This window comes from Bombus fervidus, chromosome 3 (genome assembly GCF_041682495.2).
Source record: "Bombus fervidus isolate BK054 chromosome 3, iyBomFerv1, whole genome shotgun sequence".
Lineage (NCBI taxonomy): Eukaryota > Metazoa > Arthropoda > Insecta > Hymenoptera > Apidae > Bombus > Bombus fervidus.
The window spans coordinates 19,172,171-19,185,272 of NC_091519.1; the positions used below are offsets into that span (position 1 = coordinate 19,172,171).

Sequence of the window (13,102 nt, forward strand, 5' to 3'; positions counted from 1 at the left end):
TTTGTTTGAAAACAATTCTCTTATATTCTGATATCAACAATAAGTTAGTACAAATTTGTCCTAAGGAGTATTATCTAATTAATGAATATAATTTACGCAAATGTTGAATTCGTCTTAATATAAAGATTTAATTAAATTATGCAGAATAAAACTGGATGACATATAAAATAACTGTTTTAGAAATAAATGTCTTTTATCTATAATCCTTTACGTTATATTTAAAATCCGGGTATAATCCGTCCCTTTTTAGCCGCTTTTCTTAATTTATGCATCTTTTTTTCTTTCTTTCTCTTCATAATGTTATCCTGTCTTTTTTCTTGTTTTTCTCGAATTCCTTTCTGTACATTGTCTAACCTAGACTCCCATTTTTTAGCACTCTGTCTCTTTTTATTTTCTTTCCTTTTTAATGTTCGCTTAAGTAAATCTATATCATTTTTCACCTATCGAAAAGTATAAACTATAAACCATTATTCTAAATCTACTTTTCCTGAAATTATAAAAAAAATTTACAAATTTAAATATATCTTTATTACCTTCTCACCACTAGCTTTTGCCAGAACAGACTGCCATGCATCCTTTTCTTTAATTTCTTCCGCTCTTTCTTTTTCACCTGATTGTTCCATTGCTTTTAACTTTTCTTTTTTTTGTTTCAATTCTACCAACATCTTTTTCGTATCCTTTTTAGGCAGTTTTTTTCTTGTTCCAATTTCAGAAAAATCAAATTTACTAAATACCATTTTGCCTTCTGAATTAAACACAGGCTTTGGTCTTGGAACCTTTGGTACTTCACTATCTTCTTCTTTTATGTTAGATGAAGTATCTCCATTTTGCTCTATTTTTACTAGCTTCTTTTGCGTTATCCGTTCTTTTCTCTTTGACATTTTTTTAATTCTGGTTTTCAAATTTTTTTTTAATTGCTTTTCTTTATATCCCAATCGTTTAACATTCTTTAATCCCTCCAATTTAGCATGTAACTCCTCAAATGTTTGTGCCCTCTTCTTTCCACTTAAATTTGGAAAAATATTATCTACGATAGAAAATAGAAGTTTAAAACTAAATTAAATAATATACAACAACAGCAAAGAATAAATACCTTTTGACATGTTCTTTTTCTTGTGTGTAACTAATTTATTCTTGTCATCTGAAACTGATAATATGAAAATTTTTATTATAATTGCAAAAATCATGAGTACTTTAAGGTTATGTTATTTTTTATATTCTTACCTAATTCAGACATAGGCAATGGCATTTTTGAAAATATATTCGAAATAAACTCATTTTCTTGCAGCAATAATTGCTTCACAGCATTTTGATCAAATGGATTTGACATTTTTAATTGCATGTTTCCCAGCACACACGCATGTAACTACTTCCTACTACTGCTAGCACCAGAGTGTAAACGTCTCAGAATCATAAACTACAGACACGTTTTTAACGCTCTAAAATCACGTAGGTTAGGAATTGCAGCCAAACGCGCAAACTCATGAATATTGGTATTCTTTTTATTTCTACATTTTTTTTAATTCGTATCATATTGCAAGAAACGCTGGTAGTTACCGCTAATAATAGATAATATTTATATATAAATAAAAAAATATTTTAAGTTTACTATATTTACTAAATAGAGGCCAATAAAAAAGGAAAATAAAGTATCAAAGTGGAGGGTTTCATTCATATTTACTTTATTATATAATATATGCATAATAGAATTAACATGTTTATAATAAAGAGATCTGTTTCATCAGTTCTTTGGTTGTTAAAACAATAAGCTTCCTTCCATGTAGATGATACATGTCAAATTCTTTCATAGATGCATATGCTTCATTATATGTTTCATAATAAACATGGCAATATGATATACCAGTTTTTGATATTAGTATCATAGATGATACCGCTATTGGATTAAACTTCTTAAAAAGATGTAATATATAATGTACACTTAAACTTGGATTGATATTAGCTACGATTACTTCTTTTGCTGGAATAATTTTTGCAGATGATGGAATGGCTTTACCATTTTGTATTTTGCCATATTTTTGATCAATAGGCATCAAAGCTGGAATCTCTGTTTCATCAAATATGTTTTTCAACTCTTTTACATTTCCATTAGTAACTCCTGATGAAATTAAACTATTTGATGCAATTGTTTGTAGGTCTACAAATTTTGAAATATGTTTTGAAGACGATATTTCTTTAGGAGAATGACGATCAACGCTGTCTTTATCATCTACTTCATCATTATTAAAGTTGCTATTGTTAGATAATGATTTTGGTATATTAGAATCAGATTGGCAGTCTGTTTGTGTGTCTTGAAACTGTTTTGTTGGTAAGAAATTACTAATGACATTTTTTTTCTCAGAACGATATCTAGAAGAATCTTGATTAGATACTTTTTTATTTTTACTGTGCAATATTTTCCCTCTAGTATTAATACGGCTCAAACGCTTTCCATTAGTATTGTTTACTTTATGTATATGTGGTAAAATCTTGATAGATTTGTTATTTTTAAGGCCGTCAATGCATTTTATCGCATCTTCAACTGTTCCATATTTTATAAAACATAATGCATTAGCTTTTCCATGATCATCCACAGATAAAACTTTGCCAAAAACAGAAAACCTTTTATTAACCTCTTGCAAATTTAATCCTTTTTTATTAAGAAAATGTATAACATAGCTGCCATCTGATTTTCTGTCATAATATTTTTCATTATCCATATTTATGTAAAATATCGTTTAATCAATCAATTAGCGACTTTTAATTAATGAAGTATAATATATTTAAAGGTGTAACCTATTTTTTGTCGGGCAACACACGCTTCTTATCGTTAGAGTTTATAAATGCAAATGAATTGCATTAGTCCTTAATATATGTTATCAGTGCCAATGAATAAAGCCACTTCAACGTCAATAAATCAATATATCACAATATAATAAAGCAATCGTATCGTTTATAAGCCTTGAAATTCAAAATATCGAGTAACTTATAACTTGGGCAAAAAAAGTCCTAAATATATATATATATACCTCGAACGTCCTGTACAAACAGCATATAATATGTTCGAACGTTAAGATAATAAATCATACATACTGATATGTTTAGACGCATTTATCAAATAATATTATGAAACGTTTGTCTTTTACATTTCAATATTCAGGTTGAAATAATTTAACTCAACAGTCGCTAAATAAATATTATAATTGAGCATTCGAGTTTTCCCGCGTTATAAAAATGGCTGATCACGTAGCCATGTTGTACGATGGACTTGCGCATGTCGTTCACATAATTTACATTTCCCAAGTATACGAAGTAGGTACCTTAGTTTTATTTATACGGCATTCAACAAGGCAAAAGTACCATCAAATATTTGGCTTTGTTCAATCTTTTTGGTTAAATTTTACATAATAATGGCGCAAACGTTTACGATTGAACATTAGTGGTGATCGGAAAAAAAAAAAAAGAAAAGAAATTGAAGGAATGGGCGGAGTTTGCGCCTCCTGGAATACAAGGTAAAGGAGGTTGTTTTACGAAAGCTTCTATCTCCGATGTAACAAACAGTGTCTGGAAGGATCAGTTTCGAGGTAGCTTTATGCAATTTGGGGAAAATTCGAAGTTGACGGATACAGGTTAAGGGAACGGGATTAGGAAAAGCGGCGAAATCGCATCATAAATAAAGTGGATGCGCACGCGGACAATAACATGGGAGAGCGAGCGAATGAACCGCTTTAAACGAAGAAAGAAGGAAATGAATCAGCCATTCTGATTGGTCGAGGCGGCTATTATGGCCGCCGATTGGCGCATGCACGTACGCACACCAAGGCTTGGTGCATACACCAACACACGAACACGCGCGTGCTTCAGGAGCGTAGCAGTCGCTCACGGCCGAGAAGAGTGAAAAGAGCGACAGAAACGGTCGGTCCGCGCGTTGCCTTGTAAGGCGGAGAGTTGGTGTGTGACGTCCGTGCGCGGATGGCTCGAAGAACGCCGATTTTCCTCAGCTTGTACGAGTATCCTTACTGAGCAGAGGAAAGAACGAGTGAAAGGAGAGTGCGGACCGGGCGCGACGCCGACCGTCGACATAACCGCGTATACGTAAAATCCGACAATCCGTCAAGTTTAAAGCTGCCGAAGGCACCATTTTCATCAACTCTATAGTGTGTATAGCAAACTAGAAACCGATTACTAGACGCAACGTGAGTGTTCTTGGATCAGCAAGGAAATATATATTAGTGAAAAAAGAAACAAAGAAAGAGAGATAGAGAGAGAGATAGAGATAGAGAGAGAGAGAGCGAGTGAGGGGGGAATAGAAGTAAAAAGGATACCGAAGGGCATCGAAAGAGAAGGATAGATACAGCAAGAAAAGAGAGAAAAAAGAAAAGCGAAAGAGCGAGCAAGCGAACGAATAACCAAGAGAGAAAAAGAGAAAGAGCAAGAGAGCGACCGGGAAAGAGGAGCAAGAACAAGTTAAAACGCCAAACGATACGTAAGAGACAAAGGCCACGGCGGCATAACCTCCAAGCCAACCGTACGGCGCATTACGGGGATCTCTCATTCTCATAGATTTCTTCGTATTCTCAAGAAATTTGGTACATTATTCATGAAAAATTCTATTTTTGCAAGTGCATGCCTGCTCGGGCTTCCATATGAAGTGTCGCACGAGTGTGAGAGAGAAAGATAGAGCACGTGCGTGAAACATATTTTCCTCGAGATACAGGAGTCGTCATAAAGTGAAAGAGCGGGACGGTTGTTTGTACAGTCGTGTTTTTCTGCGACACCTGGTATACGATATACTTACATCCGCGAGTGTTGTGTGAACGAAATTTACTCTTGCTACAGGAAAGAGAAAAAGGAAAAAAGATAAAAAAGAAAAAAGGCGGAAAGAAGCGAATAATATTCTTAGTGCTGCAGTCTATAGTTGATGGATGAAACTGGCAGGATGCTGCAACACGGCGGATCAGGTGTTGGTTTGATGGGAGGAAACCAGGGTCAAGGGGCCCAAAATACTACCGGATACGGTAGTATGGGGCCTGTGGATGGAACTGCGACACAAGGTCCGGATCAAGCCGTTGAGGCTAGAAAACAGGACATCAGTGAAATTCTCCAACAAATTATGAACATCACTGATCAAAGCTTGGACGAGGCGCAAGCGAGGTTGGTCCCACTCGTGATCCGATCAGCCGCCATTTTTTAATACTTCTAAGATGCATCATTACCTTAATAATTCTTGCATCAATTTTCTCGCAGTATTTCATTTACTTATCTGACATGCTCCTTTTCTTTTCCTTTTCTTTTTTAATGGTTCTTTTACAACATTACATTGAAATCAATTACTCTAGAATTTTTTTATTAGCTGTTAAAACATGTAGTAAACGTATCAAATAACGATAAATGCAGGTTATGTTCATCGCTTTATAATGTTTTATGTTAGGATTTCGGTCGAAGAGAGTAAATATTATTCTTATGATGTCTTTTTATCATTTTATAGCTTGGTAACTGTTAAGTGCAAACTGTTAAGTAACGAATATAGTAGATATACTGGTAATGACAAGTTACAACAGTAAGTTATATATAGGCGTTCGAATACGCGATAAGACGGTTATCTTCGCACTATTGGTACTTGCACGATTATACAAGTTTACCAAAATGTTTATATCTATTATGTTCAACTATGTCACGCATACGTAATGTTATTTCAATTTTAGACTCGTATTTCTTTATAACGAACGATATCACACGATATAAATTTTTTGCCAATTACTCGATATTTAATTTATATCACGCAATTAATAATTTATATTCTTTCTTTCAGAAAACATACATTAAACTGTCACAGAATGAAGCCAGCCTTGTTTTCAGTCCTGTGTGAAATCAAAGAGAAAACAGGTGAGTTTTACTATCTATTATCTTTAATTTTGTTGTTGTTAATTGATGTAGTTTCTTGCAAGGAAGCAAATAACGCTGATAAATATTGCTTTACCGATAAACCTTAAAGATCACAGTTATTGTTATTCTCGCAGATAGTTTTAAATAATACAAGAAAATCCGGTTCTATATTACCAATCGCTAATATTAGTAATTAGTGTATCGAAAATCGCAGTAAATAATTTCCGATTAAATGTACGCCACTAAGATAAGAGAACACTCCATAAAAGTGCGGAAGATCACCTCGTAACTCGCGCGGTCGCTCCGGTGGTTCACATGCGAGTTCTAAACAATCCGAGAAATTCCTAGAAAGAGATCCCTATCTAGGCGAGAGGAGAGAGACTGTTGATATGTTTTCGGCGTGCAGTGCAGTGTCGTCTACCCTGCAGGGTCGACCCCTGCGCCCATTCGAAACTCGTAAACATAATTTTTATGCGATGTTTGGATTACTTTTACGCGCGGATCAAGAGACCACGAAACGCGCAATTATTTTTGGGGTGCGAGGGGTGGCTGGCTTGGCTCGAACTGCTTCGTAGGATGGGTAGGAACCGAGGGGGAGGGATGGATCGGAGAAGGAGGTGTGTGGGTCGGCTACCCCAAAAGTAGTTTCTGCCTGGTCGTTTGATGGAGGTGGTGGGGCCACCACGCCCCTCGTGCTAAGCCACCCTCTTTCACGTCGTTCCGCTGTAAGTATATGTGTATATCTCTACACACTCTCTTTTTCTATTTTCTCTCTCTCGTTTCTCCCTTTTTCGAGCGGCTCGCTAGTTTTCTCCTTTCTCGCGGCGAGGGTGGTATTGTGCCGGTGGAGGGTTGGACATCGACGACATTCCACGTACGGCGCCCGTTATATACGTTTCTTTGATAAGATTGGGAAAAGGCACGCTGCTCTTCGTTGCGAAACGATGCCCGTTCTATGGGTTAAAAAGCACGTGGTCGTTGATCAAATTTCTACAGGGTTGGTTATCTCTCGATTTATTCCTAACATTTCGTAAGAAGTAGAAATCGTTCGATCGTGGTTCCGTTCGTTGAGAAAGAAACGGACGCCACGTATGTTTCTATCGTATTGTAGGCGCATGATTAAAAATTCAAGGTTGTCGTAATTATTGATTACGTATCGGCCGTTTGCATTTTTTACGAATGTTTTCTTTGAACATAGGAATCAAACGTTACGTTCTACGCGATTATCCCGTAACAGCAGTACAATTGTCTAGAAAAACGTTCGGCAAAACTTTCGGCCAGGCTTGAATGGCCATTCTTAATTACATTCATGAAAGAACTCTTTCGATGGCTGATATAGAACGTGAAACAGAGTCGAGAGCGTAAAGAGGATTTATGTAAACAAAAAAGGCGTCAAAGTATGATGAGCACACTCAAGAGGATGAGTCGTTTTAATGGTTCTATATTCTTTATGAGTCGTGCTAAGTATACACGCGTGTTCTCGCGCAGACACATGGTTGCGCATGTACGCGTAGGTCAGACGAAGGTACAGAGAAAAATGTACGGGGTAGCGGAGAGCGAGCGACAGGGGATGAAGAGAGAAAAAGAGGCAAGGCTTGTAGTAGAGTTTATGGGCAATGGCTGACGAGGCAGTGAAAAAGTACTAAAACCAAGAGGAGCAGATAAACGCTATGTTAAGCAGACCGTTTTACCAGCCATTTAATATAATCGGCTCTCTCGCGGAGCTCGGATAACTTCGGATCAGGACCGTACCAACTCAGATTTCTCCCCATTCGATATTTTTTCTCTCTCTTTTATCCACAACTGATAAACGTCGTACCAGCTTGTACCGACATTACCAATGTTACATTCGATTGTTATTGTAGTCGCCGACCGATTCGATCTTTCCCCTGTCTTTTCACCTACTACAAACGCTTGGCTCATCGAAACAGAAAATGAATCGTTTCTATCTCTCTCTCTCTCTCTGTCTCTCTCTGACCGGCTGAGAATGGACTATATTGTTTTTAATGGTTTATGTTCATTTGAATATCTGGTACCGTGACTCATAGTTTCGTTGCGTTAGTCTCGTAGTAACGATTTGTCACGGTCATCCGAAATAGCTATTCTTCGAAACGTGGAGATCTTTGAAAACCTGTTTTGGACGACTCCGTTTAGGCCGATTTCCCATGGGGCGTACGAAGATCCCGAAGGGTAGCAGAAAGAGAAAGATACAGAGTGGAGGGAGAAACAGGAGAGGGAGCTGAAAATCCGCGGGATTTCTCAAACCTGTCTTTCTACCAACGTCTGATCCGTTTTTTCTTCTTCTTCCACGTTCAGAGACCTTTTCTTCGGATAGTTCCTCACAGCGGTGGTATAATCGTCGACGCCACATACCGTTGCCACCTAAAAATATTCTCGCCGCTATCGACGTGAATCCAACGCGAGAGATACAGTACTTTAGGAGGGCGAAGTCCTTTTAAAAAATGCTTCCACTCTTTTGTGTCAAATTTGTAATACGATTGGAACGAAGGTATCGCGTAAAATGAAATGCGAACGATGAATCGGTCGACAAATCATTCTACCTACGTCCTATTATATCGGGCTAAATTTCAAAATAGCAAATAGTTAATTCCTACGAACGGTGGCGTGTGGCCGTGTAATTAATCAAAGACCGGTCGCTATCGATTGCTAGCTTGGTTGTCCGATTGGCGGTCAACTTTATTTATTGTTTGTCAGCGCGCGTAACGTACGCGAGTTTGGAAATACAACTTGACTGCAATCGGTTATGCAGCTCTGCCTCTCTCTACCACCCCTGTCTCGCTGTCAACTCTTTCCCTATCTCTTTCGATTTATCGTCATTTAATTAAACCGACACGGAGACTGCGTCGTATCGAAGCGCGGCACCGCGTTACTCTCGATTCTCCGTATTTCTGAAACGACGCTGTCGCGGTCGCGTTTTCTCGTAACAATTAAAAATCCATATTCAATTTGGACGCTTTCCAGTAGTAATTCGCTTTTATTTCACACAGCCATGCTTTAAGTGTTTTCGCAAGACCATCTTTGGGCCAGAGTTTCACTGTTCCTGCAAAATACTTACTGTACGATTGTCTCTACGATTGACGAAACCGTGTAGATTTTCACGAATCAGTCGTTTTCAAGTTTTCTCATTGGTGGTCGCGAATCTTCTCTCTACGAATAAAGATATTTTCCTTTATGTACGTACGAATGGTTTAATGGTAAAAGATAGCCGTTCAATTATTAACTTCTTAACGCGATACAAGCGAAGCTTTACACAGTGGCAATATGCGTATTCAATTCTATCGATAGGTTCGAAAAGCAATTTAACGGGCCACTCTACAATTTTCCTAATGAACATCGTGTTCTGATAAGAGTAAACTGTATGTTGTACGTTAATTAGACAGCGCGCACTTTAATTAAGGCTTGCGCAACGTTTCGCGTATTTGTTTGTCTCACGCGATTCTACACGCTATGCTATGTTGATTTAAGCATAGTTCTCTTTTTCTCTTGCGCATGAAAATTTGTTGTATTTACATTTTTCCCTTTATTACGCCCGTGTATCTGGTAAAAATTCTCCTAATCTTCCGGCTATCGTATTTGCTGAAAGATTGATTCCAAGTTTCTCAAGATAAGATTGAAATCTTTTCTATCCCGATACGGTTGCGATTTATTACGATTATCAGCGTTCGTATTAACGATTCGTAATGTTCTTCGTCAAACAGAGACAGCCGCTAAACGAAGCATCGCATTTGAAGAATTAATAACGTACGTAATTTACTCGTTTGACGTAATATGCGTCGTACATTATGATTTAACGCGTTATTCCCTGTAATCTGATTTACGGAAGTTATATCGCGGATCGGGATTAAAATATTCCCGCGTTTGCGCGATTTCTGTTATCCGATCGCAATCCGTTTTGTAATTCGAACGGAGAAATTTTCCAGGGAGCGGAACAGACAGACTGACTCTCTAATTAGTTTCATCGTCCGTTTCGTTCAGATTTTTGCTGTCTTCCTGAAAACGTACGGAGGTATCGATTATCTCGCAGAAGGATTAAATAAATCGGCGGAATCGGTTGTGTTTCGATCGACGAGATTTGGTCGTTGGTCCCATAGTTGGCGAAATATAGAAAGATAGCGTCGGTTTTCCAAGAGATGACGCTTCTCATGCCGACCCCGGTTGGAATGTCGTTCCCCTAGCTTCGATTTCCTTTTCTTCTTCTTCCTCCTCCTCTTCTCTTTCGTTTGTCCTTTTCTTCTCCCTCTTCTTCATCCGTGGTCCCCGCATGCAGATGGGCTCCAGCAACCAAGGTGAACCGGCCTTTCTGCTCTCTCGCTCTCGCCCTCTCTTTCTCTCTTTCTCTCGGGCACAAACTTCTTCGACCCGACTAACGAGATTTGTCCGATTCCAGCCTGTCGTATTGTGCACTGATTTATTACGAAAAGTTTTTAAGGTTGCACCAAGCTTCGGTATATTTACTCATGAACGTCGAGGTGAGAGCTTTTACTTATTATGAAGACTGTTTGCGATGGTTCCTGTTGCTACGGGGAAAGCTTTCGTATTCGTTCGATGTTTCTCTTTGTTCGAAGAATCCAAGAGTCCAATTTGTTACATTGAAATTTCACGTCAGGTATAGGCGAAAATGAAGCTAATGCGATTTTAAGGTTAAGCTTGCAATAGACGATTGTTTCTTTATCGGTAGGCTTGTTAAGCGATAATCAGTTTGTTCGAAAAGGAAGTACGTTAAAGAAAAGAAAAGGAAGTATTCGGGCACAGGTTGTAAATGGAGGAAATTGCATGAAACATTCTGCACTACGTCGCATATTTATAGGCGAAGATAAAAGCTTATTGCATTATCAAGCAATAATGTTACCGTAATGCTTGGTCGTAGATAAGATACACGCGTATTTGTTAACGAGGCTTGACGTAGGCGATTTTGTTCGGAAAACAAGTGGAACATCGGTGAAGAGGGAAAATCCAAAAATACCCGCGGCACCGAGATAACCTTGCATCGTTGGTATTTTTGGAGCAACCATATGTTCGGTTACGAGCAAAACGTCACGGATTCGAGTGCGTGAGCTTGGATTTGGTTGGGAAACGCGATGGAAAAAGTAGGAGGAAGACACGTAGCGAGTCGCGTACACGCGAGTAACGATACCGAGAGAACAAAAGAAAATCCAAGAGAGCGAATAGGCATTGTGCTGTCAAGTCGTACACGACAGTTGTACTGGCTGTCCCGTTAACGGAATTGCACTTAAGTCGCTTTAATTGCGCGGAGTTACTGACCGGAAGTCGTCGTTATGGTCATCGCCCTCGCAAAAGTATCTCCCTTCACCCTTTTGCAATCCGATCGATAGCGATCCCGATCTTGCAATACGTCGCTGAATGTACAATTAACGTATTGTGCCAGCGCGTAAAAGTATTCGCGCGGCAATACACGCGTACGTAATTCGCCCCGTATAATTACTCGGTACGACTCGGTTTTATCGCGTTAGGAAGCGGTAACTCCGCTATCGACGTATCGTTGTTCGCAAATTTTGCTATACCATTGCTAATCGTAAGCTTGGTCCGATGATTTTCAGCACGACGGTCGTGTACGGTTCTAGAGAGTTCTGGCGTTCGAGCCGGAAAACGAAAAACGCGAAAGGGTTTGGAAAAATAAACAAGCGATCCACTTGGGTCGTCGTACCGCGCGATAAATATCTACCGGCGAGAGGCCCCTTTGCGGAATTCATCGTGCGTGTTCCGAGTGTGCTTGTATATGAATCGGCGGGCACGCGTGTGTTGCGCAGGGGGTCGATTTAACAAACCATACGTTACGCCACGATAAAATCTCGCAAACCTATAAACTTCGGGCTCGAGCTAGGTGCGGGTACGTTATATCATAAAAATCCAGTAAAATAAGCTCGTAAACCGAAAGACAGAGAGAAAGACGGGGAAAGAAAGAAGGAGAACACACCGGGAGTACCGCCATGTCCGCCACGCAATATACTCCTTTCTGCTAGCGTGTACGTGCTCTCACGTGTTTTACACGCGCCTGCGTGTGCACGTCACCCTGGCCCACACGCGTTTCCACTAGGTACGGAATCCTGGCTATTGTCGCTGATTATTAATCCAAAGGGTATAGTACGCCCCTTTACGACTCACCTTTTTCGATAAGACAATCTGACAACGATAGCGACCGTACACCTTCGATTTCTCTGCATCGTGCATATTTTTATACATGTGTACGTACGTTGTAACGCTTGCAACGATGCGAAGAAACAATCGCATTCGTTCTTATAAAAAACACGACCTTTCGTGTTGGTATCTAACTTTTTACGCCTCTTATCCCGTATCCTGGCGTATCCTGGTGTATCCTGATTATCTGGCTGGCATATATCCGACGTCTTATGTCCTCTACGGTAACTCTGGCGCGATCTATATAGACAAGAGACGAACGATCTTTCGAGAGGCTAATTGGAAGACTCTCAAGGGCTAATGTTGGCTCCAGTGTACGTACACCGGAGGTCGGTATTCTCTTAATCGTATGGTAATTCTATGGAGATTGCATGGGGCGAAGAGAAGCTCGTACCGTGGATCGTTAGGCCCTTTTCGTTCCCGATGGAATATAACCTTGCCCTTTTTTCTTCGATTCGTCGCCTTCTCGTTCTTCGAATTCTAATCAGTTTCTCTTTACCGGTCGCCGGTTTCTTCGCTCCAGTCTTTTCTCGTTTAACCATATTTTCTCATTACCGATTCGTTCCCGTTCTAATTAATCTCCAGTGATTCGGGTAACGAGTATTATAGAGAAGTGAACGATTTCTTCGTATTTGCAACAGAATCGTGCACTCGCATCGCCTCGACGCCTAGTTCGAGGGGTTAGACGCGCAAGGTGACGGGCGAATGGCATTCCACCCTCGGGAATAACAATAACCGCGTGTTTCTCGACACGAAATAAGTATCATTGTGTCTTGTTTCGACGGAGAGAATCCAAGACACGCGATGCCGAGCTTCTACTCTAGTCTGTAGCACGACAAGTAGAGGCTGTGCGCTCGTACACGTACTTTATTACGTGCCGTACATACAGCCGCCACTGTTATCGTTAATTTAATTCCATTTCAATTCCGTCGCAGCGCAAGATGACAAGAGAGTGACAGCTCGTCCTTGAGCGAAACGTCGTACGTCTTTCGTTGGAAAAGCGTATCAGGATAATTTTATCGCGAGATGAATTGCTGCCGTG

The 13,102-nt window shown here is 39.6% G+C and overlaps 3 protein-coding genes across 7 annotated transcripts in view; 1 reads left to right on the forward strand and 2 right to left on the reverse strand.

Moving 5' to 3' along the window:
• Positions 1-1,437, reverse strand: Surf6 (Surfeit locus protein 6). Its single transcript, XM_072000552.1, has 4 exons — positions 1,225-1,437; positions 1,094-1,147; positions 534-1,027; positions 1-440 (listed from the first exon to the last, which is right to left on the reverse strand). Exons 1-4 carry the CDS (start codon positions 1,340-1,342, stop codon positions 219-221), a joined length of 888 nt encoding a protein of 295 aa, XP_071856653.1. The 5' UTR covers positions 1,343-1,437; the 3' UTR covers positions 1-218.
• Positions 1,438-1,665: 228 nt separating this feature from the next.
• LOC139985809 (uncharacterized) lies at positions 1,666-3,024 on the reverse strand. The gene has a single exon (XM_072000551.1). It carries the CDS (start codon positions 2,715-2,717, stop codon positions 1,719-1,721), a length of 999 nt encoding a protein of 332 aa, XP_071856652.1. The 5' UTR covers positions 2,718-3,024; the 3' UTR covers positions 1,666-1,718.
• A 263-nt stretch (positions 3,025-3,287) lies between these two features.
• The window catches only part of Exd (PBX homeobox extradenticle), a 41,349-nt gene continuing 31,534 nt past the window's right edge, over positions 3,288-13,102 (forward strand). For 2 of the 5 annotated variants that reach the window (XM_072000547.1, XM_072000548.1), the window contains exons 1-2: positions 3,288-5,151; positions 5,810-5,883. In XM_072000547.1, coding sequence (XP_071856648.1) covers positions 4,919-5,151; positions 5,810-5,883 — 307 coding nt within the window. In that variant the 5' untranslated portion in view covers positions 3,288-4,918. The remainder of the gene's footprint in view (positions 5,152-5,809; positions 5,884-13,102) is intronic. The other 3 variants (XM_072000545.1, XM_072000546.1, XM_072000550.1) reach the window with 2 other exon arrangements.

What these genes read in the sequence shown, in the direction of transcription:
- Surf6 (XM_072000552.1), bottom strand. Translation starts at nt 1,342, where the DNA reads ATGCAATTAAAAATGTCAAATCCATTTGATCAAAATGCTGTGAAGCAA. An exon ending in ATTGCCTATGTCTGAATTAG is followed by an intron (nt 1,148 to 1,224) that starts GTAAGAATATAA and finishes TCATATTATCAG; the next exon opens with TTTCAGATGACAAGAATAAA. An exon ending in GAAAAAGAACATGTCAAAAG is followed by an intron (nt 1,028 to 1,093) that starts GTATTTATTCTT and finishes TTTCTATCGTAG; the next exon opens with ATAATATTTTTCCAAATTTA.
- LOC139985809 (XM_072000551.1), bottom strand. Translation starts at nt 2,717, where the DNA reads ATGGATAATGAAAAATATTATGACAGAAAATCAGATGGCAGCTATGTT.